Here is a 21716-nt window from a genome sequence, read left to right as displayed (position 1 = left end):
ATATTATTAAAATTTTAATTTTTATTCTAAAAAATTTTAATTTTTTGTATTTTTAATTTTTGGAGATACTAAAATATTAAAATTTTTAAAATAAAAATTAAAATTTTAGTACCAATTTTTAAACTAATAAATATAATACTAAAATTCAATTTTTAAATTTTATCTCAATATCTCAAAACAAATACTAGCTTCGAGATAAGACTATAATAACCTAAGCAAGTTATGGTTCTCATCAATAACATTGATTCATATATAGGCCCACACACACAAGAATTCCATGATGGTTACTTCAATCTTAACCTCATTCAAACATGATATGTGTATGTTCATGTTGCTATCAGAATATGCCAGCTGTTTCCGAACTTGCATTGTATCTTCCCTTCAAAATCAAGGACAGTAATGTAAATTTTTCCATTATTTTACCCTCTCCATCACCAAGTTTCATTAGTTTCAGGCACCTTATAACAAGTAATTCAAAAGACCAATGGATACTCTACTTAATTAAATACTTGTTTAATAAGCTAATATAAGTCACTCGTGCTCGTGGTATTGTTTTTTTAAGGATATTTATAATTAAGCTCATTTTTTGGGAACAATAACTTATTAAAAATACAATTATATGATACGTGTACACCAAAATCAATTATCAATATAAAATATATGTTAAAATTTAAATATACATTGAAAATAAATTAAATTACGTATGTATTTATATATGAATACATTGGTCGCTGATTTTAGTGTAGATAATTTTTTTTGTTAGAAATATATATACTATCTTTTCTAAAAATAACAAATTATATCGGGGCATGAGATATTTTCAAAAATTGTATATTTTTAGATTTATATAATTTATTTTTACATATTACTGAAAAAACTGAAAATGTCCCTCACGAACTTTAATAATATTCACAAGAGTATTTAGCTGATTGGAGTGTATTTTTGCCGTAATTGAGAAAATTGAACATTTCTGAAATAAATTAGCGTAAGGGAATGCAATGCAATGCTCTAAAGGAAAGAAAAGAGTGCATAGCCAACAAGCAATTCCATTCAACAGAATTCTTGTGCGTGAAAGAATAATCAATGCACAATAGTGCAATTTTATGCATATTTACATATCTATTTGCATCTTTCATTAATTAACACGTTTTCTAAAGGTTTGAGACTTTATTTGTGCTATAAATACAAGAGCATATATTTGTTTCATACATGTATAATAATACCTTGAGCCAACTACCATGGCCATCTCCAGAACTCTTCTTGCCGCAATCCTTATTTCTATCCTCATTCTTCAGATAGTTGAGTCAGCAACAATCGGTAAGAATTCCTAATTTCTTAATTAATGTATCATTTGGAATTTGGAATTGGAAGTAATTTAGATTTATGTTTACGTGAATGTATGTAGATTGTGATAGTGAATGCAAGAGGAGGTGTGCATTATCATCAAGGCCGAACCTATGTGAGAGAGCCTGCGGCACTTGCTGTAACCGCTGCAATTGTGTGCCGTCGGGCACTTCCGGCCACTACGAGGAGTGCCCTTGTTATGCCAATCAAACCACCCATGGCGGCGTACATAAATGTCCTTAAATTATAAATAACAGAATACAATAAATTAATTGTATTATTCAATAATATTATTTTATGTATAATAAAATTCGGGCTTAATCCCTTCCAAATAAAGTCTTCCTTTCAATAATTTGGTAGGCAATGTTCTTAAATTTCGATACACAAATGCCGATTGTATTATCATGAACTCTTATCTCTTATGGTTAGAATACTATCTTCCAAGTGTTCTTACATGAATATGAGAAATATGCTATATATAGTATGATATTTAGTACATTTGCAATTCCAAATGTCACCTCCTACTACACGGCAAACAATACAAGTTAAAGTGTTGCTTGCATTTAATTTCAAAGTAATAGGTAATAATTATTTAGTGACTAATTCGTTACGGCATTGAGATTCATTTAAGGGTTTGTCTTTGTCCAGTGAGTTTCTGCATGCAGGGATTCAAAATTCCGATAATTATTTAAGCGGATTAATGAATTAACTACTAGACCAATCCAATTTAGTTATATATCTATGATTATTTGTGAACCGAAGAAAAGTATACGGGCAAGTGGTCCAAAATGAAAAAGAAACCAATGCCCAGAATGTGTGAAATTTATATTGGGCTGTTTGTAGCTAGCACCAAAAACTTCTATTTGACTGGGCTTGTGCATGGCCTAATTGAGATACCTAATATATTTGTTTTTTTTTTCTAAATATTTGAAAAAAAGCTGAATTCAAGCTCATAGTTTATGGGTACTGACTATACCTACCAAAGAAACTGTCCTTAAATAAAGTATGAAATGAAGTGAAATTAAAGCATGACAAAATTTACAACCCCATTGATAGCATGAGGGTGTTACTCGTGATCGAAATGCAAGTACAAAAGGAGAGAAAAGCTGCAATCAAGAATTTTGTTTTTTATATCCATTTTTCATTTTTTTTATACAAACCAAAGCAAGGAAACTGTCATTGATGTTCATTCATTCAAACAATATAGAACAAGAGAGCATAAGGCTACTAATAATTAACCAGAAGAAGAAAATTTTATGCGTTTTTTGACATATGATTGTAGTTCAGTTGACTAGGACTTGAGTGTTATTAAACACTAGGAAATTGTGAAAGAATGAAAAGATGAACAATGTAGTTGATGAATTGAATAGCCACACATAAAAACATGCAATTGTGACACTTGCTTAGGATTCATCTGTGAATAGCTGCGAAACACCTGCCCCAACATATCAATCTCTGTTATGTCTCACAATATTTTTCATTTAATTTTATATACAATAATAATGGTCATTGAGAGTCTTAAATTCTTATTTAAATTTGCAAATAAATAAGATTTTATATATCTACATCTATTATATGTAATGGAGGTATGAAAGAAACTTGATGTATAAATTTTTTACTAAGATATTCTTCATTGTATATAATTTATAAAAAAATATTTTACAATGTCTAAGATTTTAACTTATGACTTTTTAGTTTAAGCATAAAATATTTATCATCTTAACTAGACTAGTATATATAATGTGTTTGCTTTATTATATACAATTATAACATATAAATTTACGGTGTTTAATTTATAAAATTTCACTTTATACGAACAATTGAATTAAAATCAATATTTGAGTCAAATTTATATTTGACCAACAAAATTATTGAAACAAATTTAGCATATAGTAAGTTAATGGTAAATCTTAAATCTTACATATATAATTTGAGGTAGACTAACCTAAGAAAAGAAAGTTGAACTCTATTGATAATTTATTTATTTTTTAAAAAAGAAAAGAAAAGAAAAGAATTAGTGACATCATGGTGAATGATGATTGGGTGAGTAACTGAATATGAATGGGAGTGAATACAAAAAGAGGAAGAAATAAACTGAGAGGTTTGCAGGTTAGGAGATAGAGAGCACAGAAGAGAACAGAACAGAACAGAGATATGGCAAATTGGAAAGAAATGAAGTGCCTGAATTCAAATACAGACTTTACTTTCCATTACACAGATATGATCTCTGCCACTACCTCTTCTACTTCATGTTCACTCCAAACCCATTCTCTATTTCTTTTCTTTTTTACTTTTTTGGAAGGTAAAATTCTCTATATATATCACCATGTATTATGCTCTAGGAATAAAATTATGATAGTTAATTATCTTGGTTTATAACAAAATAGTCATAAATTATTTTTTCTCCACTCAAAATTTGTATTCAATGATGATGAATGAGATGCCTTTTCTTTTGTAATATAAGGCCCTCAGTCTATGGAAGAAGATCCTTTTACATTTGATTTATACATAATGTCATGCCTAAGGATATTTTTTGACAAATCAAAATAAAATCCAGAAATATCAAATTCATGATATTTGTTTCTTTTCAAAATAAGGAAACGTAGCATATATGTTTAGCACATATCACATTTGAAAATTCATGATCACTCAATTAGATTAATTAATCAAAGAACCATAAGAAAGTAAGAAACTTAACCAATGGCCAACAACTGTAATAAGAATAATGATCTCCCTTACATTAATTCAGTGCATCTGATGGTTGTACTATAGTCCATAGGTATAAATTCTCTTAATTGATGTGCTTGACATTCTTTGTAATTCAAATTTTCAATCCTCTTATTGAGTTACCCTTAAATGTTATGTAACTTACGATTTATGCTATTCTAAGTAGAACTTTTAAATTAGAAATATTTAGACAAAAATGATCAAATCAAAATACTATATAAGCAGCATATCAGTTAATCAATTTTCATCTCATTTGTTGGATGAAATATAAAGTCAATTTAAATAAAATTAAAATAGATTACGAATGAATAGGATGCCCGAAATTACAATTGTATACCTAACATTTTTGACACATGAAAGCTTGAAAATTGGATGTCCCAAAATTGTTTCTCACTGGGATGATAATAAATGCTGATACCAAAAATTCTCACGGGCTATTTCAGAGTGTATCTTTAATTTTTCTTGTTACCCTTTTCCTTTTCCTTTCTTGTGAGTTAGATTTTTCATTTTTCTTATTTTCATTTTCCTCTTTTTGGCTCCATCCATCCCCTTTACTTTATTTCAACAAAGAACCTGATTCTCTGAACACGAGGCACGCAGACTCACTTCACTTTGATTTGAAACATTTTTAGTTTTTTCCATACAAAATAAATAAATGAATCATTATTTTTTTATTGTAAAAGAAAAAGACACTCACAACAAACACAGAAGACATAGTACAACACCACCACCACCACCACAATACACACTACACTCTAATTCTCATGTTGCTTTTTGTCTCTCTTTAAACTCTCTCTCTTCACACACAAATCGCTGGTTTTCTGTTTCAGTAGAAGATCAACACAACACAACACAACACAACAAAACCAAGCTCAGAGAGATTTATTCATAGTTTCATCACATTCAATTCACCTTCACCTATATATTTATCACTTACTCTTCTTCCTTATTTCACAAAGTTTTTTATCTGATATTTGCCTTTTCATGCAATGATGCACACACCTAAAAGGGTTGGCTGTTTAACTATCTTCATTGAATGCACACAAGAATAACAATAACCCAAAAAAAAAATTTGTTTTTTCATCTGGGGTGGTGGTGGTGCTGGTTTTTCAGCTACAACAATATATGATCTATCTATAATTCTAGAAATGCAGAAATGGACAAAGCTCGAAACTTGAGGCGTGGAGCTATCAGATTCTCAAAATCCAACAACAACAAGAGACCACACATGAATCATAAGCAATCTAAAGGACACAAACTCTTCGGTGAGTGTATTACAATTTTGCTTCCAAAAAGTCATCCTTTTCTTAATTTCTTCTTCACAAAGAAACAAAACCCATTTTTAAAAAATTGTCTTTTTCTGTGTTTGTTTCTTTGTTCCCTTTTATTTTCTCTCTTCATATATCTAAGACTTTCAATTTGCAGATAATGCTTCTCTCACTTTCTCCCTTCTTCATTCCCTTGTTATCTTCATATTTTTCGTTCAATAAATATCTCTCTTCTTTTCTTCCTTTTTTTCTTCTTCTATGATTTTGTGAGTGACAGTTTTGAAAGCTGCTATTGGTGGTGGTGGGGACCTGAAATTCTCTGAGAAATCGAAGAAAGGAAAAGTGAGAAGCTTGAGTGCTGTTGGAAAAGCATTATCCAACTGCCAAATGGGTTGCCACGTTTCAGAAAAAGAAGAACAAGCACAAACACTAACACATGACGACCCTTCTTCTTCTACCACCACCATTATTGCCACTAGCAAGAAACTTAAGGTTCCTAAAAATGTAAGTTACTATATGTTGTTATTATTATGAATTATGATACCCTTTTGAATTTATTCAGTTCTTAAACTAATGGCCATGGCTTTGGTGAAATGATTTGTTTTGCAGTTTTTGAATGGTGTTCAACATGCCTCAGTCCCAAGGAAGCTACGTTCAGGTGAGTTTCTGTGATTTTTTTTCTCTATTTTTCTCTTAAAAGTTTTCATAATTGTTTATATCTCCAACTGGATTTGGGCTGCTACCTTATTATCACGAATTCAACTTTCTTTTTATTATTTTTATAAATGTTAATTGGTGGACTTTAGATTCGGTCCCCTTTTTCATATACTCTCTCTATTTTGCAGTCTCTCTAGTGTTATGTACTTTCTGAAAAACAATAAGTTTGTGTAGTTTTGTTTTTATGAATTATCATAAAGCTGTGTCTTCTCATGTGTTGGTTCTTGTAGGGGAAGGGAAAAGGTGTATTTTTTTTTCTTTTATTATCTTTTTCCTTTTTTCTCTTTGGTTGAAATAAAGTTTAAGTAACTTTATCTTTTTCCTCTTTGTTAAATTGTAGCCATGAAGAAGCGCAGCCGTGAATCCATGTTATTTGATTCAGAAAAGGTGAACCATAAGATAAATGGAATATTAGAATCTCCAAAAAAGGATGGAATAAAGAAATCCAAAGTGAGTGTGGTGAGTTATGCAAGTTTCAAAATTTGGAACTTTTTTTTGCCTGGTTCTTCTAAATGGATTCGGATCCTTTCTCATGTTCACGTCTCCACCATTGATTTATTTGTTTTAGAAAATAAAATAAGATAAAATGTTAAAATGATAATAAAAGATCAATGGTAAAGATATGAACATGACTCGGGCATTCGGCCGAATCTTTTTTAAGTATTTCTATCTAACTCCTTTTGCTTCGAATTTTCGCCTTTAGAAAGAAGAAAATGGGGAAGAATGGTCCCAAAGGGAAGGTGTATGTGGCCCCATAATCACAAAAGATGAGGAAGAGGTTGCAGAGACTCTCTATGCCTTGGCTGGAATGTTCCCTGACAATGGCATGAATGAAAATAGTAAGCAGCTACATGAAGAATCTTTGTTAAAGAACACTTCTGTTTTGGAGGACTTGAAGGAGAATGCTAATGCTTCTTCTGAAGGTTATAATATTTTCATCTTCAGCTATTAATAGTTCATTTGTTCATTCATTTATTTATTTTATTTGTTTTGTTATATATTGTAGCCTCAGGAATTGCTCAGCAGGAAAGTCCTTGTACTGAAATATCTGCTAGAGAAGTTACAAAAATCAGTTCCTCACATGAAACTGTTCATCAGAAGCATCAACTTGATTTTCCTAAAAAGGAAGAGGTATTGATGGCATCTCATAGCACTTCTCCAATGATAGATTTTCATTCCTTGCCTGTGATGGAAAATAGGAACACAAATTCAACACATGGTCCTGAGTTATGTCTAGCAATGGGGTGAGTAGCCTTTTCTTTTTGTTTCAATGTTTCGGTTGGATCTCCATTCATTTCAAGTTCCTATGGTTTATTTACATGTTTTCTTACAATGTTGCAGATTAAATATGTACAAACAATCACAAATTGCACACATGGAGAGGAAGCCAGACATGGAATTTGAGATGGTAGGAATTTCAAGTTTCTTACAATTTTGTATGGTTGTTTAATAATACTTCTTATTGGCTTATATTTCAGGCCAAAGATGTTGATTGTAAGCAAGAACAACATAAACTGAAGGACAGAAAAGAAACAGGTACATATATCATATATGATGAATTTTTGTTTAAATGACCAAAGTATATTTTGCATTATATTTGGATACTTTTGGTTGTTCTAGGAGAAGGTCTTGCATTCTGGCCAAATTTATCAAGAGTGCCAGCAGCCAACAAGGGCCCAAATTGGTTGGAAGCTGCCATATGTTCCTCCAAACCCAGTTTCATGGAAACTTCTTCTAGTGGAAAGGTAAGGGGCTTGTGTGTTTGATTCTGTTTTTGTAAAATTGATTGGTAGAATTAATCTCTTAAAGTGATTTCTGACAAAAAGTAACAAAAAAAAAAACACCTCAGATTTTCACCAAAATTTTCTGTACTAATGATGAGTTTTGCTAATTCCATATCTATTATGTCAAAATTTCTTATTCCATGCAGAGTTCAGAAGTTGCAACTCAAAAAACATGGAAGAGGTGTGCAGTTCATGTTCACATCAGCCATATCATCCACAAGTTGGAGGTTTTGAAAAGAGGAGTTGTTGTTGAACAACAACCTAAGCTTCATGAATTTCATCATCAAATGAGATCACACGATGAAGGGTCAAAGAATGGAGTTCTTATGGAAGTACCCAACTTCAATGGGATGAGAAATAATGGAGTTACTTCTTCTTCTGCACCTGTGACATGTCAAGTTGAAAATTTGAGGAACCCCCATCAAAGTAAGAATGGTTTTCTTCAACAACAATGCCATTACCGCGACATACAACATGCCATTCCAACGCCATTTGCGGCATATGGCCCTCAGAAACAAGTAAGTGTAACATTATTATTTCCAGGAAAACCACCCGAGAAATACTTGCATGCTCCTAAAGTACATTTAATCCATGAACCAAGACATTCACAACCACTATAAAAAACTGAGATGTGGCTACAAATGTTGCTCTGAGTCTCCCTATCACCAGAATCGACTAACCCGAATAACTACTGTCTTTATTTTGCAGAGTTTCAACTTCTTGTCCTTGTCAAGTGGAAGTAATGGGTTAAAGGTGGACAATAGTTATGATAAGATTGGAACTAGGTTGGAAGCATTGTCAAAGTTGCAACAAGTGCCTTATTTTCAGACACTATCACAGCAGAATGGGCTCATGTCAATTCCTACAACACCTCAAAGTCAATATGCATCAGCTTCTTACCTTGATCAGCTTCCTGTCTCAGGACCACAGGTATCACTGTTTACCTTTTTCCTTTGTTGAACAAGCAACACAATCAATCCAATAAATATGGACCCCAAAATCTTGGGGGGCCTTAGTTTGAAAAGATAGCTTAATGTGATCATTTTTCAACCACGTACTAAAATTGATAGTGGCAAAAAATTAATGCTATCCATGAATAAACTACTCCCAAAGTAATGACGTATAAGTGGTTGATTTGAATATTTTTAGAATATAAAGTTCAAGGAATAAATTGCAATTACAACTAGCCGTACTAATTATTGTTCCATAATGGTTCAATTGACTGCAGGTTCGGCTGCAGCAACCTCATTATTATGGTAACCCGTTATGTGGAACTCATTATGGTTCTTCAACGGTATCAAATAAACAACAGTACCAACAAAACTTTTGGGCAGTGCAATTAGCAGCACAAGGTGGGTCGGCGGCAAATAGCAACATTATGAGGACTCAATATCCTAATTCGCAAAGTGGAAGACATGAATATGCATTGAGTCAATGTGCACAAGCCATTCTTCCTCGTTCCCCTGCATCACTTGAAGCACTTGGATCCAAGATTACTTCAATCTCTGCCCAACAACAACAGCTCATTGCTTCTATACAGGAAAAATGGGCTAGACCTTCTTCGTCTCCCTTCTGTAAGTGAAGAAATTTGAGAGAAACTCCCAAGTAGGGCATGTTTATGGTGCGATTTGGAAAAATCAAACCAATCCAATTATAGCTTACAACCTCCAAGGTTTATGTACTACACACTTGCGGATTTTGATCAATGATAACACAAATTGTAGCAAGAACTAAAAGGATCTCACTAACTTTTCAGATGCTTATGTTATAATTCTTTAGTTATTATTCCAATTTTTCATGCATGCTGCTAACAACCACAAAACATAACATACAGATGCAGGCAATGAACGAAAGGTTATTAAAGAACATGATCTTTGTGAAATGACTTCTTTATATAAACACAAGCCAACAAAGCCTAGGTTGAAGGTAGGGTATTGATTTACTAAACACATTACTCAAGGAAAAATATTTTCGGAATTCTGTATCACAATTGAATTACAAGAATTATGCTGAGATACATGCGCAAATCATCAAAATCTCCAAACTGCCAATGTATTGTAATATTTTACTCAAGTTTTTCTAGTTCCCCCATTCTCTCTATGATAGCCTGCAAAGCACAAGAATAGGTTTTGAGATGGAATCAAGAAATAGCCACAATTGTCATATGGTAATTATAAGTCTAAAATCTTATGGCACTATAAGGAGTTGAAAAAATTACAGAAATGGAAATCGGATGGTAGCAACTACATGTCAAGAACATAATATCTTAAAAAAAAAACATACCTTCTTACTAGTTTCTTGCAATTCACCCGCTAGAATGAATTCATCAAGTATAAGATATACCTTAAACACGGATAGGTAAATTCATCAGTCAAGAAATAACAAAAGCTGAATCTTAAGGACAAAACATATCAGAGTGTGGCAAAGTTCATGTTAAATACATAACAAATTTTTTACTGGCGGATGTTAATGTATAACAGTGATGAAGTTACGTTTGAGGCATGCTCAATCACAGAAAATGAATAACGGGTCACATAGAAAAGTAGGAGGGAGGAAAAAACTGAAACTTTCAAGCAAAATAGTTAATGTAGCACATTGATCATTGCAAGCTATGATTTGACGATTCTCTAATATAAGCTCAAGAACAATGCATAAGAAACCAAAATCTGGAGAACCGCCCTTTAACCAGAAACTGATCCATATCGAAATGTAATTGTGTTGTCGACCTGGTAAAATTGTATCACCTCATAATAGAGTTTGGACTGCTTATATCTTATTTGGTTAAAATTCAAGCCCATGCTATGCTATAAACAATTCTAGTCTTCCAAAATCAATATCAGTTTTAGAGGAACCACCAAACATACATAACTTAAATCAACATCAGTTTCTAACTAAATCAATCATGTTTAGAATTCATTCTACCTAAAATTAATTCTACAAAAGCATAACCAAACACACAAGAAACAAACCAAATACATTTACTTTGTTTCGTTTTCTCAAGTATAGGAAATATGCTTTACAGCTAAATCGACAATCAAAGACCAATATAGAACACATTTATGAAAAGTTGAGCTGAAATCCAAGTACAACAAGAAAGATAAGTGATCAAAAAAACCATTAACAAACTAATCTTATGGAAGTTGAAGACCAAGTCAAGCTCACACACATTGCTAAAGAAGTGATCCAAAATCTCCACAAATAGATGGATGCACTCCAAGTAAGCAAGCTCATTATCAGTAATGTCAACACATAGAGAGAAGAACAAGCCAGCATATCTCCTATATATTACCTTGTGAGTCCTAAACTGCATCAAACAAAACAGTTACAACCAAAACCACAAAAAAAAAATGCTGACAAAAACTAACCAAACAGCAAGGTTATCAAACTCTCGAATTAGCTTGTAAACTCTTACAACTACCAGTTTAGTTCCCAAAATCGAGTTTACAAGTTTAGTTTGCTATTCAAATTGCAACAGCAACAAATATGAGAACATTAACAATAAACTTGTGAAATTAATGAATTATATGCAATTGAAAGACAAAAAAGAATTGAACTCTGCGAACCTCAACGAAATTAGTGTATTTGGGGTCTCGATTAACAACGAGGCGATGAACCTCGTATTCGACCTTGTGCTTCTCGGAATCCTCGAGAGGGACATAGTATTTCGCCAAACGGGTTTTCCCCTGCCTGTTCTGCAGCAGAATGAATCGGATCTGCACAATTTTCCCATGAACATATGAAAAAGAGGAACAAAAGAATAGCAAATTAATATCGAAATTAAGAACACAAAGTTATGAAGTGAAAGAGATGGGATGAGATTGATTACCATGTTGAACGATGTAATTTACTTAAGGAATTTGAGAGAAGGAAGCAGTAGAAACTCAAAATCTGCGATGTGAAACTGCAATTGATGAATGAAATGAAACTCACTTTACTTTCCAGCTCGTCTTTTCTTTTTTCTTTTCTCCTTTTTAATTTTAAATTTTTGGGTGAATCAATTAATTAATTGAGTGCAGCTACCGAACCGTGTAATGACGGAGACGACCCTGGACCGTGGCTACGCCGTTGCCGTTTATTGACTTGAAATGAAAACTACCCTCTTTTTTTAGGATTTCTCAAATTTGAATATTAGTAGTAACTCACGAGAAACTTTTCATATTGAAGCACGGGTTTTAGGCTCAATTTTTTTGTTCCTTATGTTTATGTAAAAGAGAAAATTCTCTTGTCAATAAGTAATAGCTCAAATGACATAGTCTTTCCATACTCAATTAAAAGGTTGCGGATTTGAGTCTCCTATCTCTGATAAAACAACAACAACAAAGCCTTGTCCCACTAAGTGGGGTCGGCTACATGAATCAAAAGACGCCATTGTGCTCTATTATGTATCATGTCTACAGAGAGACCGTTTACATGTAGATCTCGTTTGACCACCTCATGGATGGTCTTCTTAGGTCTTCCTCTGCCTTTCGCCCTTTGTCCATCTTCCATCTCATCCACCCTCCTGAGTGGATGTTCTATCGGTCTTCTTCTCACATGTCCAAACCACCTGAGACGCGATTCAACCATCTTTTCCACAATGGGTGCTATTCCAACTCTCTCCCTTATATCTTCATTCCTTATTTTATCCAATCGTGTATGACCACTCATCCATCTCAACATCTTCATCTCTGCCACACTCAGCTTATGTTCATGCTCCCCTTTAGCAGCCCAACACTCCGTACCATACAGCATAGCCGGTCTTATAGCGATGCGATAGAATTTACCTTTAAGTTTTAAAGGCACTTTTTTGTCGCATATAAAACCAAATGCACTCCGCCATTTTGACCAACCAGCTTGGATCCTATGATTTACATCTTGTTCAATTTCTCCATTATCCTGTATGATGCACCCAAGATACTTAAAACTTTTAACTTTTCGTAGGATGTTTTCTCCAATCTTCACCTCTATATTAGGGTTTTCCCTTCTCAGACTGAACTTACATTCCATATATTCCGTCTTGCTACGGCTTATGCGCAGACCATACACTTCTAAAGCTTCTCTCCATAACTCCAACTTCTTATTTAGGTCTTCTCTTGACTCTCCCATAAGGACGATATCATCGGCAAAAAGCATGCACCATGGCACAGGCTCTTGGATGTGCTCTGTGAGTACTTCCAAGACTAATGTGAAGATGTATGGACTTAAGGATGATCCCTGGTGTAATCCTATACCAATAGGAAATTCCTCTGTTGCACCACCTTGAGTCTTCACACTAGTTGTGGCCCCATCATACATGTCTTTAATTGCCCGAATATATGCGATCCTTACTCTCCTCTTTTCTAAAACCTTCCATAAGACCTCCCTTGGTACCCTATCATACGCTTTTCCCAAATCAATAAACACCATATGTAGATCCTTTTTATTACTACGATACCTCTCCATCATCCTTCTTAATAGGTATATCGCTTCAGTGGTAGATCTGCCTGGCATAAATCCAAATTGGTTCTCTGTTACTTGTGTCTCTTTTCTCAACCTCCGTTCTATCACCCTTTCCCATAACTTCATAGTATGACTCATAAGCTTAATCCCTCTATAGTTTTCGCAACTTTGTATATCCCCCTTATTCTTGTAGATAGGTACCAAGGTGCTCTTTCTCCACTCATTAGGCATCTTCTTTGACCCTAAAATCTCATTAAAAAGCTTGGTTAACCAGTAGATGCCTTTTTCTCCAAGACCCTTCCAAACCTCAATCGGGATATTATCAGGTCCTACTGTCCTGCCATTTTTCATCTGCTTTAGAGCTTCTTTTACCTCGAAGTCTCGAATCCTTCGATAGTAGTCAAAGTTTTGATCTTCTTCCCTTGTACATAATCGACCAAGGCTCGGAAGAGTCTTCTGTCCCTCATTAAATAACTCGTAGAAGTAGCTCTTCCACCTTTCATTAATCTTCTCCTCTTGAGCCAACACCTCTCCATCCTTATCATTTATGCACTTAACCTGATCCAAATCTCTCGTTCTTCTTTCCCGGCTCTTTGCGATTCTATATATACCTTTTTCTCCTTCTTTCGTGCCCAAAGACTGGTAGAGACCCTCATATGCTCTTGTTCTTGCTTCACTTATAGCCACTTTTGTCTCTTTCTTAGCCGCCTTATATTTTTTTCCAGTTATCTGTATTGCGGCATAAAGACCACTCTTTAAAGCAATCCCTTTTTATCTTTATCTTTTCTTGTATACTCGCATTCCACCACCAGGACTCCTTGTCTCTTGGTCCTATTCCTTTAGATTCACCAAAACTTTCTTTCGCTGTTCTTCTAATAACTTCTGCCATCTCCCTCCACATCTCTTCCGCGCTTCCATTCCCATCCCACTTTGCCTCTTCTCCTACCCGTCTTAGGAAGCTTTTTTGTTCCTCACCTTTCATCTGCCACCACCTCGTCCTTGGGTTCTTCGTATGATGTCTTTTCCTCAACTTTTGCTCAACGCGAAAATCCATGACGAGCACCCTATGTTGTGTTGTCAAACTCTCTCCCGGAATAATTTTACAGTTAATGCAAAATTTTCGGTCGACTCTCCTCAACAAGAAGAAGTCGATTTGAGAGCTTGTCATGCCACTCTTATAGGTTATAAGATGTTCGTCTCTCTTTTTAAAACATGTATTTGCGATGAGAAGATCAAAGGTTGAGGAAAAGTCCAAAATAGTTTTACCCTCGGCATTGATCACCCCGAAACCATGGCCTCCGTGAATACTCCCATATCCAGTCACTTCTCTCCCAACATGGCCATTTAAATCTCCTCCTAAAAAAATCTTGTCTCCCAAAGGTATGCCTTGAACCAAACTCTCTAGATCCTCCCAAAACCTAATCTTGTATTGTTCGTCTGAACCCACTTGCGGTGCATAGGCGCTAAAGAAAAAGAAAAAAAAGAAAATTCTCTCCTTTTATTATCTTAAATAAATAAATAGTAAAAAATTTTAGTTTCAACTCTCAACCTTTCTCATTCAGTCATTCTAGGCTCTTTATCCTCGCCAAAAAGATGGGTAAATGTTATACATTGATTGCACTCTTCCTTCAATTTCTCGCTCTTAGCTCAATGCTTATTCAAACAGTTCCAACAGTTAAAGAAATAATATTTTACTTGAACTACAAATATTTTTATTTTTCTGATACATGCTCCTACCATAAAATTCGTTGAGGTGTACATTCAACAAATATGATTTGTGATAGAATATTTTGGATTCATTTAATCTACGTAGTCGAACTTATCAAGTGAAACAAGGTTTGATTATTGTTGTAAAAGACAAATGGTTCTAGAAGTCATGCTTGTACATGGAGTTTGTAGCTGCCAAAAGAGCAGCACCTATGCCAGATCCATCTTTTGAATGTTCAATTACCAAATTGTTTGACTTCTCTGATCCTATGAGCTCTTTGACCGAATCTTGCATATATGTCCTGTATTGAGGATAATTTTCATATAAGCCTCCATCAATGGCCACAACTGTTCTCTTTCCAAAGATCACTCCTTTTGAATCCTCCTCCATTTTTTGCAGAATCGCCACAATTCCTGCACCTGCTAAGCTTCCACCCCGCTTCACAATTGTGTCACAAACCTCTAAAACGGTTTTCCTTGCACTAAAAGTGGACTCAACCTGAAGAAACGTAAAAAATATTTATATAGTATCATAATCATGTAGCATATGCATTTACAATAATTACATAATACATTATCATTTTCAAAATCACAATCTACAATTCTTCCTGCTACTATTACAGCATTGTATTATTTTATCAAGCTTCTGAATAAAACATAATGGAAGAATTGTTTTCATAGAATTGTTTTCTCCAATCTGTGTTATACTGTTTGGGAGAAGAATCATACCCTTGCTTTATCATAGAGGAGGGACCCAACGCCTTGTAAATCACCTGACTTGTCCTGCTGCATGGCACATAGATCTGGGGTCCTATAAAAAATTTATGTGGAGGCAATTTATTCGGAGCAAATCCCAAAAGATTTCAATTCGAGATAAAATGATAACATGAAATATGCTTAAAGTTGAAGAATTGCATGTATAGAATACTTGTTATATACCAGTTCCCATGTAGTATTTGGAATTCTTAACACTCCATCTGATATACTCCTTCTCTTCCCTTTTGTCTGTCACTATCACATTTTGAAACATTTTTTTTCCATCAATGTATCTGATATATTGATCCAAAAATGTATCGAAAAGTGATAGTGAATGATGACAGAGAATGGAGGGAAAATATGATTAGAGCTTATAAATATTAAATGAGTTAATAGAGTACCCAAGTATGAAAGGCGTATATAAATTTTCTGGGATTGATTTCCCAAACAATTCACCAGTTGCAGCCATTTCCAGAAGCACTAGTCTCACAATTTCCCCTAGATACATTCCTGAGATTGTCTTTTCAAAGATCTGCAGAGTAATATAAAGGGATTTACCTTTTTGTTTTGCTTGCTAATTTAATTTGTTAGGAAAAGAATTTTACAATGGAAACGGTACAAAAAAGGCAGACCTGCTCACCAGGGTTGATACTAGCAGCATCCATCGCTCTATCAAACTCGGTTAAAGGGAGACGTTTTGAGAATGCTCCCCACTCTGTACTAATAATCTGAATGAAAGAGTGTTTTTCCTCAGATTAAGACAAGCAAATTCATTCCCAGCATTTCGGCAAGACATGAAAATAAAATAGAGTAGTAATACAGCATCTCAACATTCTTCCCAAACTTTCTCATAAATACTAATTGAAATCTTAAAAGACAACACATTCTTGCCATGTGTAGTAATTAGGAGGATCTATTAAGAAGATAATCATTTCTCATAAAAGTAATGAAGAAAGAATGGTACCCTTACTAACCATTTTCCCAGAAGAGGAGACATGACCTTGTAACTTAGGAATGGCATCAATTTGCTCAACATAGCAGGCATTGGTTCCGGTACCTAAAATGATAGCAACTGCAACATCATTGTCCCAATATTCTGCTCCAGCTAATGTTGCCACAGCATCATTCACCTATATATTAGGAAATAGGCATTTACTTCAACCATACTACCATTGCATTGATTCAAACTTTTACAGTTTTACCAGAATTATTATTAAAGTAACATACCAGAGCAGAGACTCGCATATCTAGTCCTTGCCTCTCCATAGCCTCATTCAAACAAGCAACCACATCTCTTCCTGCCTGCATAAAGAATTTGATTTTTCTCATCATGAGTAAAACATTAATGATTAATTACACAAGTGCAAATAAGCTAAATGCATTGATAAAACCTCAGACTCAAAAATTAAAAACAGCATGCATTGATCAAGTTATAGCATCACAGCAGCAGGTGAGATAATCCATCAGTTACTTGATGTTAAATGGAGCTGTGTTATGTTAGGTCATGTAGCACAATTAACATATCCTACATTTTAACACTGTTTAATTAAGCCACACATGTTTATGTTGATTATAATTTCATGATAACATTAAATTGATCGGGTAAACAAAGCACCACTAAATTTCAAATGGTCATTACCAATTATGATACACAGAAGCTAGAGAAATACATACTGCTCCACTGACTGCAAAACCTTTGGTCCACTTGACTAGTATGCCGGAGTCAATAGATGTCTGCCTCACTGGAAATGAAAACGTGAACCCGATTTCTCCCTTCTTTCCAGGCGACAAATTGAATCTACCATCATCTTTTGCTGCGAGTTTTGCTAGTCCTAAAGCAATGAAATCAAAAAGCTCCTGCAGAGAATGTAAGTTGGCCAAAGATTTCAATTACCATAATGCATGATAAAATTAAATAACATGTCTCTGAATTAAAAAAAAAAGAAAAAGAACAAAGCTAACTTGATAATCATAATGAGAAACTTATCAAAATAACACTTGATCTACCATGGAGTAAAACTCTAGCATCAATATTTCCTTGTTGACGGCATTGCAGTTAGAAACCTTGATGAAGGATTTTATGCAACAAGCAAAAGAAAGATACCTCACATGTAGCAGACATAAGCTGAGGAGGTATGGACACTTGGTCGAAGTCGGTGGCGACGACACGCTCATTGTTTCCGCCCAACTGCACCCTCAGCACACGGAAGTAGGTTCCACCAAGGTCCAAAGCATAGAACAATCCCTTCTCATTCCTTTCATTTTCTCAAATTAAAACAAGTAAGAAGTAACCATAAGAAAACAGTAAAAATAAGTTAATAACCTCAACTAGTGCATTGTTAAATTAAGTAATTAAAAAATTACAATAGAATGCACCAATGCTTCTCCCACACGAAGCAAATGCAAAGCTAAGTATGGTAACTTAGAAAATAGTTATTAGTTACCCAGTGGGAAGATCCTCAACGAAGGAGGGTATCATGGGAAGGCCGTGTGCGGCGGCGAGGCCAGCTCTCATGTCAGCTGACATGGCATCCGCCACTTGACGAAGTACGGGAAGAGGCGTGGCGCACTCTTCCTTCAGCTTCCTCAATATGCTGCTTGTTTCTGCAACCGATACAGCGTCGGATCGGAGAGACACCATGGTCGTGAAGCGAGGCTTGATCCTCCGGTACGGCGGCGGTGGCGGGAGGAATGATCCAACGGCAATAACTGACATATTTCCCGGCGACGATGACTATGTTGTCTGTTTTTGAAATTATATTATTACTAAAGAATAAATAATAAATAATAAATAATAAATGTTAGGTAATTAATGTAACGAAGAGTTCCCAAATAAGAAGAGAAGAATTAGAGAAGTAAGCAACGAAGAACGAGAGTTTAAAGTGGTTGGTATGAGTGACTGACACTTGAGTCCATTTTGGGCCAGATGGGCTTGTGCTTACGAAAGCTTCTTAATAGAGAAGGCCTAGTCATCAATCAGAATTCCTATATTGCTCAACAGTCCTCTTTATTCATATATTGGCCCACAAATCCACCCACCGCCCTCACTCTCAAACAATAACAGAATTCTATTAAACTTCACGTCAAGTAATTAACCAACCATTCTTTCTCTCTTCTTTTCTTTTTCCTATTTTTTTTTTTAATATTAAAAGTAATACTTAACAAATCATATACATTTATACTTAATCATGCACTAAAAATAGTATACATTAACATAATTCCTCTAAGTATATTTCTCTAGAATTTAAGTAAATACAATTATACAAATAATAATAATGTCACTATTTTCCCACCTCTCTCTCACCCCATTTGTAACTAACAAACCAACCGCATTATATATTTTGATTGCTATCCCTTTCTTTCTCTCTAACCAAAATAATTGAAAGGAGCATCGCAGCAATGAGCATGGAAAATGGTGGTGTGATGATGGTGGGTACAAGAAAGGGAGAGATAGATACAAAGCCTCCCTTTCGCTCTGTCAAAGAAGCTGTCTCTTTATTCGCTGACAAACTTCTCTATGCATCTCAATTCAAACAGGTCATTCCACCATCATCTATTTGCTTTCTTAATTCTACTAATAATTAAGAACTACACACAAGTTAAGAATTTGTTATATGCAGCTATACCTTTGTAAACAACAAGTAACTAACAAACAATAACCACTACACTTTGTAATTAAAATCTGTATGTGTGCTAATAAATAATATAATGTGCAGAAATTATGAAACCTCGCTCTTTAATTTGGCTTCACTTTGTAACATTTTTGGGAACAAAACTTCTTATGCTGATGCTTATAAATTACACCTCCAACTTTAACTTTATTCTTGTTATAACCTCACATGCATTTTCGATGATTCAGACTCGCTCATAATAATAATTGTATAGGAGGTCTCTCTTACCTGTTAATTTACTACTTTTATAATGTATCATGTATATCTAAATTTTAACAAACAAGATGCAGGAGTATAATGTAGACTGTTTTTGAAAAAGCTGCTAAAGGATTAAAACGATTTCAATAATAATTTTTTTATATAATTATATTTTGTATATAAACACTTAATTACGTGAGACTTAATTTATATCCGATTTAGTTTTAAAATATATAATTTATTTTTGGATATTAATAATTAGCTAGAAATCTTGTAGTATTAATTAGTAGGTCTAAAATTTCGGATCATTATGTTAATTAATTTAGGATAATCTAATAATTAATTTATTCATCTGTAATTAAATAAATATTTAAAATTTGAATCTCATTTTATATATATAATAATTTTAAACAAAGATAAATTTTTAAATAAAATTTAAATTTATGTTAAATTAATTCTTAATCTAACACTAAAAAAAAATAATTCTAACCATTTATTAATCTAGTGGTTTATAAGTATTTTTGAGACTGAATCTAACTACTATAGCCGAATTTAGCCTCCAAACAACTAGTTAGTTACCACCGAATGTCATTAATCAAATAACCAAATACAAGCCTAAAGCCAATGACTCACTTGGTGCTGTAAGCAAAGAATTAGTAAATATATCTTAATTTTCTAAAAATAGATTCTCATCATGCATTATATAAATTTTGGTTGGTATGTATATCTATCGTTTTTTTCCCTATATTTAATATTGTGATTTTGTGTATGCAAAACGTATTGATGCAGAGTGAAGCAATAATGGAAAATAGGGTTATTATTGACGAGCCTTTGAGCCTGAGGCATGAAGCCATTGAAGCTGAGCTTGAAGAGACAAAGCAAAACCTTCAAAAAGCTAAAGAAGAAACCATGTCAATGGCGCATTGTCTTTCTTCATTGCAAGAAGAGCTTGAACTCACAAGGCAAGAGCTTCAACAATTGAAGCAAGAATCCATGGGCAAGCATCATCCCATAATGCAAGAAGAAGAAGAAGAAGCGGTTATTATTGAAGATGTCAAGGATATGGAGAATAATAAAAATAAAAATAATGTAACAAAGTTTGATGATGATGAATTGCAAAAGAAAAGGTATGTGACTTTTGCAAATACACCCTCATTAACTCATATTATTTCACCGTCACCACAACCGCTTACACTTGAAGTTGAAAAATTGAAGAGGCACCATTCATTTGGGAGTGAGAAGAAGAAGAAGAATAAGATCAAGCCACTTATTCCACTCATTGGTTTTGGAGGTATCTTTTCAAAGAAAAAGGGAAACAATTATTAAGAGAAAAATAATGCTTTCCATAGACACCTTAGCTTGAATTTTATAGCTTTCATTTGTGTATTGCAAATTGTGTCACCTACCAATTAAAATTCAGATAATAATTTAATATCACTCATGTCAAAATTATAGGAAAAAAGTAAAAAAAAAAAATTGACGGTCTACATTAAGTAGTTTTTTTTTTCATTCTCTCATGTCCTTTGTATTGTATTTTATACAGTAGAGGCAAAATTAAACTAATAATATTGAGTGAGAGTGAAATTGAATATATATGGCATATGATATGATTATACTTTTTCAACTTGGTCTTGTTTATACAACTGCACCCTTTCAGAATATCATTACTTTGAGTGGCTTTCATGCCACTTCAAATCATATATATATATATATATATATATATATATATATATATATATATATATATATATATTCAAGCTTAGCTTGTATGTACTTATTATATATTAAATTGGTAAATCTGGCTTTATGGAGCATGAAGAGTTAAATGAAAAAATTTTAGTGTATATACCACATTTGCATTATTGCATTGGGCAAGAAGCTAAGACTCAAACTCAAACTCATTTTAACTTTATACCTATTTACTTAACATATCATGTGCCGGAAGGGAAAAGAAAAAATTAAAATATAGACGTAATAATCAAACATATAGGTATATATATGGCAACCTTATATTAAAGGACATAAAAGGGTATATGTATATGTTTAGACTTTAGACAACATTAGTAACATCTGATTTTCGACCATCCATGTTGCCATCTTGAGCTGACTTGTTGAAGAACTCGATG

General features: G+C 33.7%; 5 protein-coding genes across 11 annotated transcripts; 3 read left to right on the top strand and 2 right to left on the bottom strand.

The window, feature by feature from the left end:
• Nucleotides 1-1129: 1129 nt before the first annotated feature.
• On the top strand, nt 1130-1842 carry LOC112698133 (gibberellin-regulated protein 11). Its single transcript, XM_025751529.3, has 2 exons — nt 1130-1317; nt 1406-1842. The coding sequence occupies exons 1-2, from the start codon at nt 1239-1241 to the stop codon at nt 1585-1587; spliced, it is 261 nt and encodes an 86-aa protein (XP_025607314.1). The 5' UTR covers nt 1130-1238; the 3' UTR covers nt 1588-1842.
• A 2624-nt stretch (nt 1843-4466) lies between these two features.
• On the top strand, nt 4467-9631 carry LOC112696378 (uncharacterized). 4 transcript variants are annotated; one of them, XM_025749113.3, is made up of 12 exons: nt 4467-5336; nt 5617-5843; nt 5949-5997; nt 6397-6515; nt 6760-6979; nt 7063-7300; nt 7398-7464; nt 7535-7592; nt 7677-7801; nt 7987-8358; nt 8549-8770; nt 9069-9631. In XM_025749113.3, the coding sequence occupies exons 1-12, from the start codon at nt 5228-5230 to the stop codon at nt 9420-9422; spliced, it is 2160 nt and encodes a 719-aa protein (XP_025604898.1). In that variant the 5' UTR covers nt 4467-5227; the 3' UTR covers nt 9423-9631. The 4 variants fall into 4 exon arrangements, with proteins under 4 accessions (XP_025604898.1, XP_025604900.1, XP_072052938.1 ...); XM_025749115.3 differs by having other exon boundaries at nt 4508-5336; nt 6397-6506; XM_072196837.1 differs by having other exon boundaries at nt 4745-5336; nt 6397-6506; nt 6760-6895.
• Nucleotides 9632-9713: 82 nt separating this feature from the next.
• LOC112696379 (AP-2 complex subunit sigma) lies at nt 9714-11967 on the bottom strand. 3 transcript variants are annotated; one of them, XM_072196838.1, is made up of 5 exons: nt 11667-11967; nt 11404-11553; nt 11007-11139; nt 10124-10183; nt 9714-9947 (listed from the first exon to the last, which is right to left on the bottom strand). In XM_072196838.1, exons 2-5 carry the CDS (start codon nt 11496-11498, stop codon nt 9906-9908), a joined length of 330 nt encoding a protein of 109 aa, XP_072052939.1. In that variant the 5' UTR covers nt 11499-11553; nt 11667-11967; the 3' UTR covers nt 9714-9905. The 3 variants fall into 3 exon arrangements, with proteins under 3 accessions (XP_072052939.1, XP_025604904.1, XP_072052940.1); XM_025749119.3 differs by having other exon boundaries at nt 11007-11144; nt 11667-11944; XM_072196839.1 differs by having other exon boundaries at nt 11130-11144; nt 11667-11939.
• A 2966-nt stretch (nt 11968-14933) lies between these two features.
• Nucleotides 14934-18699, bottom strand: LOC112696377 (hexokinase-2, chloroplastic). Of its 2 annotated transcripts, XM_072196836.1 has the most exons (10): nt 18626-18699; nt 18166-18464; nt 17826-17976; nt 17396-17578; nt 16949-17023; nt 16696-16851; nt 16354-16449; nt 16123-16253; nt 15695-15776; nt 14934-15464 (listed from the first exon to the last, which is right to left on the bottom strand). In XM_072196836.1, the coding sequence occupies exons 2-10, from the start codon at nt 18435-18437 to the stop codon at nt 15126-15128; spliced, it is 1485 nt and encodes a 494-aa protein (XP_072052937.1). In that variant the 5' UTR covers nt 18438-18464; nt 18626-18699; the 3' UTR covers nt 14934-15125. The 2 variants fall into 2 exon arrangements, with proteins under 2 accessions (XP_072052937.1, XP_025604897.1); XM_025749112.3 differs by lacking the exon at nt 18626-18699 and having other exon boundaries at nt 18166-18582.
• A 313-nt stretch (nt 18700-19012) lies between these two features.
• On the top strand, nt 19013-21209 carry LOC112698132 (WEB family protein At1g75720). The gene is made up of 2 exons (XM_025751528.3): nt 19013-19258; nt 20380-21209. Exons 1-2 carry the CDS (start codon nt 19121-19123, stop codon nt 20914-20916), a joined length of 675 nt encoding a protein of 224 aa, XP_025607313.1. The 5' UTR covers nt 19013-19120; the 3' UTR covers nt 20917-21209.
• Nucleotides 21210-21716: the final 507 nt, after the last annotated feature.

This window comes from Arachis hypogaea, chromosome 6 (assembly GCF_003086295.3).
Source record: "Arachis hypogaea cultivar Tifrunner chromosome 6, arahy.Tifrunner.gnm2.J5K5, whole genome shotgun sequence".
In the NCBI taxonomy this organism is placed as follows: Eukaryota; Viridiplantae; Streptophyta; class Magnoliopsida; order Fabales; family Fabaceae; genus Arachis; species Arachis hypogaea.
This window is presented reverse-complemented; position numbering and strand designations above follow the sequence as displayed.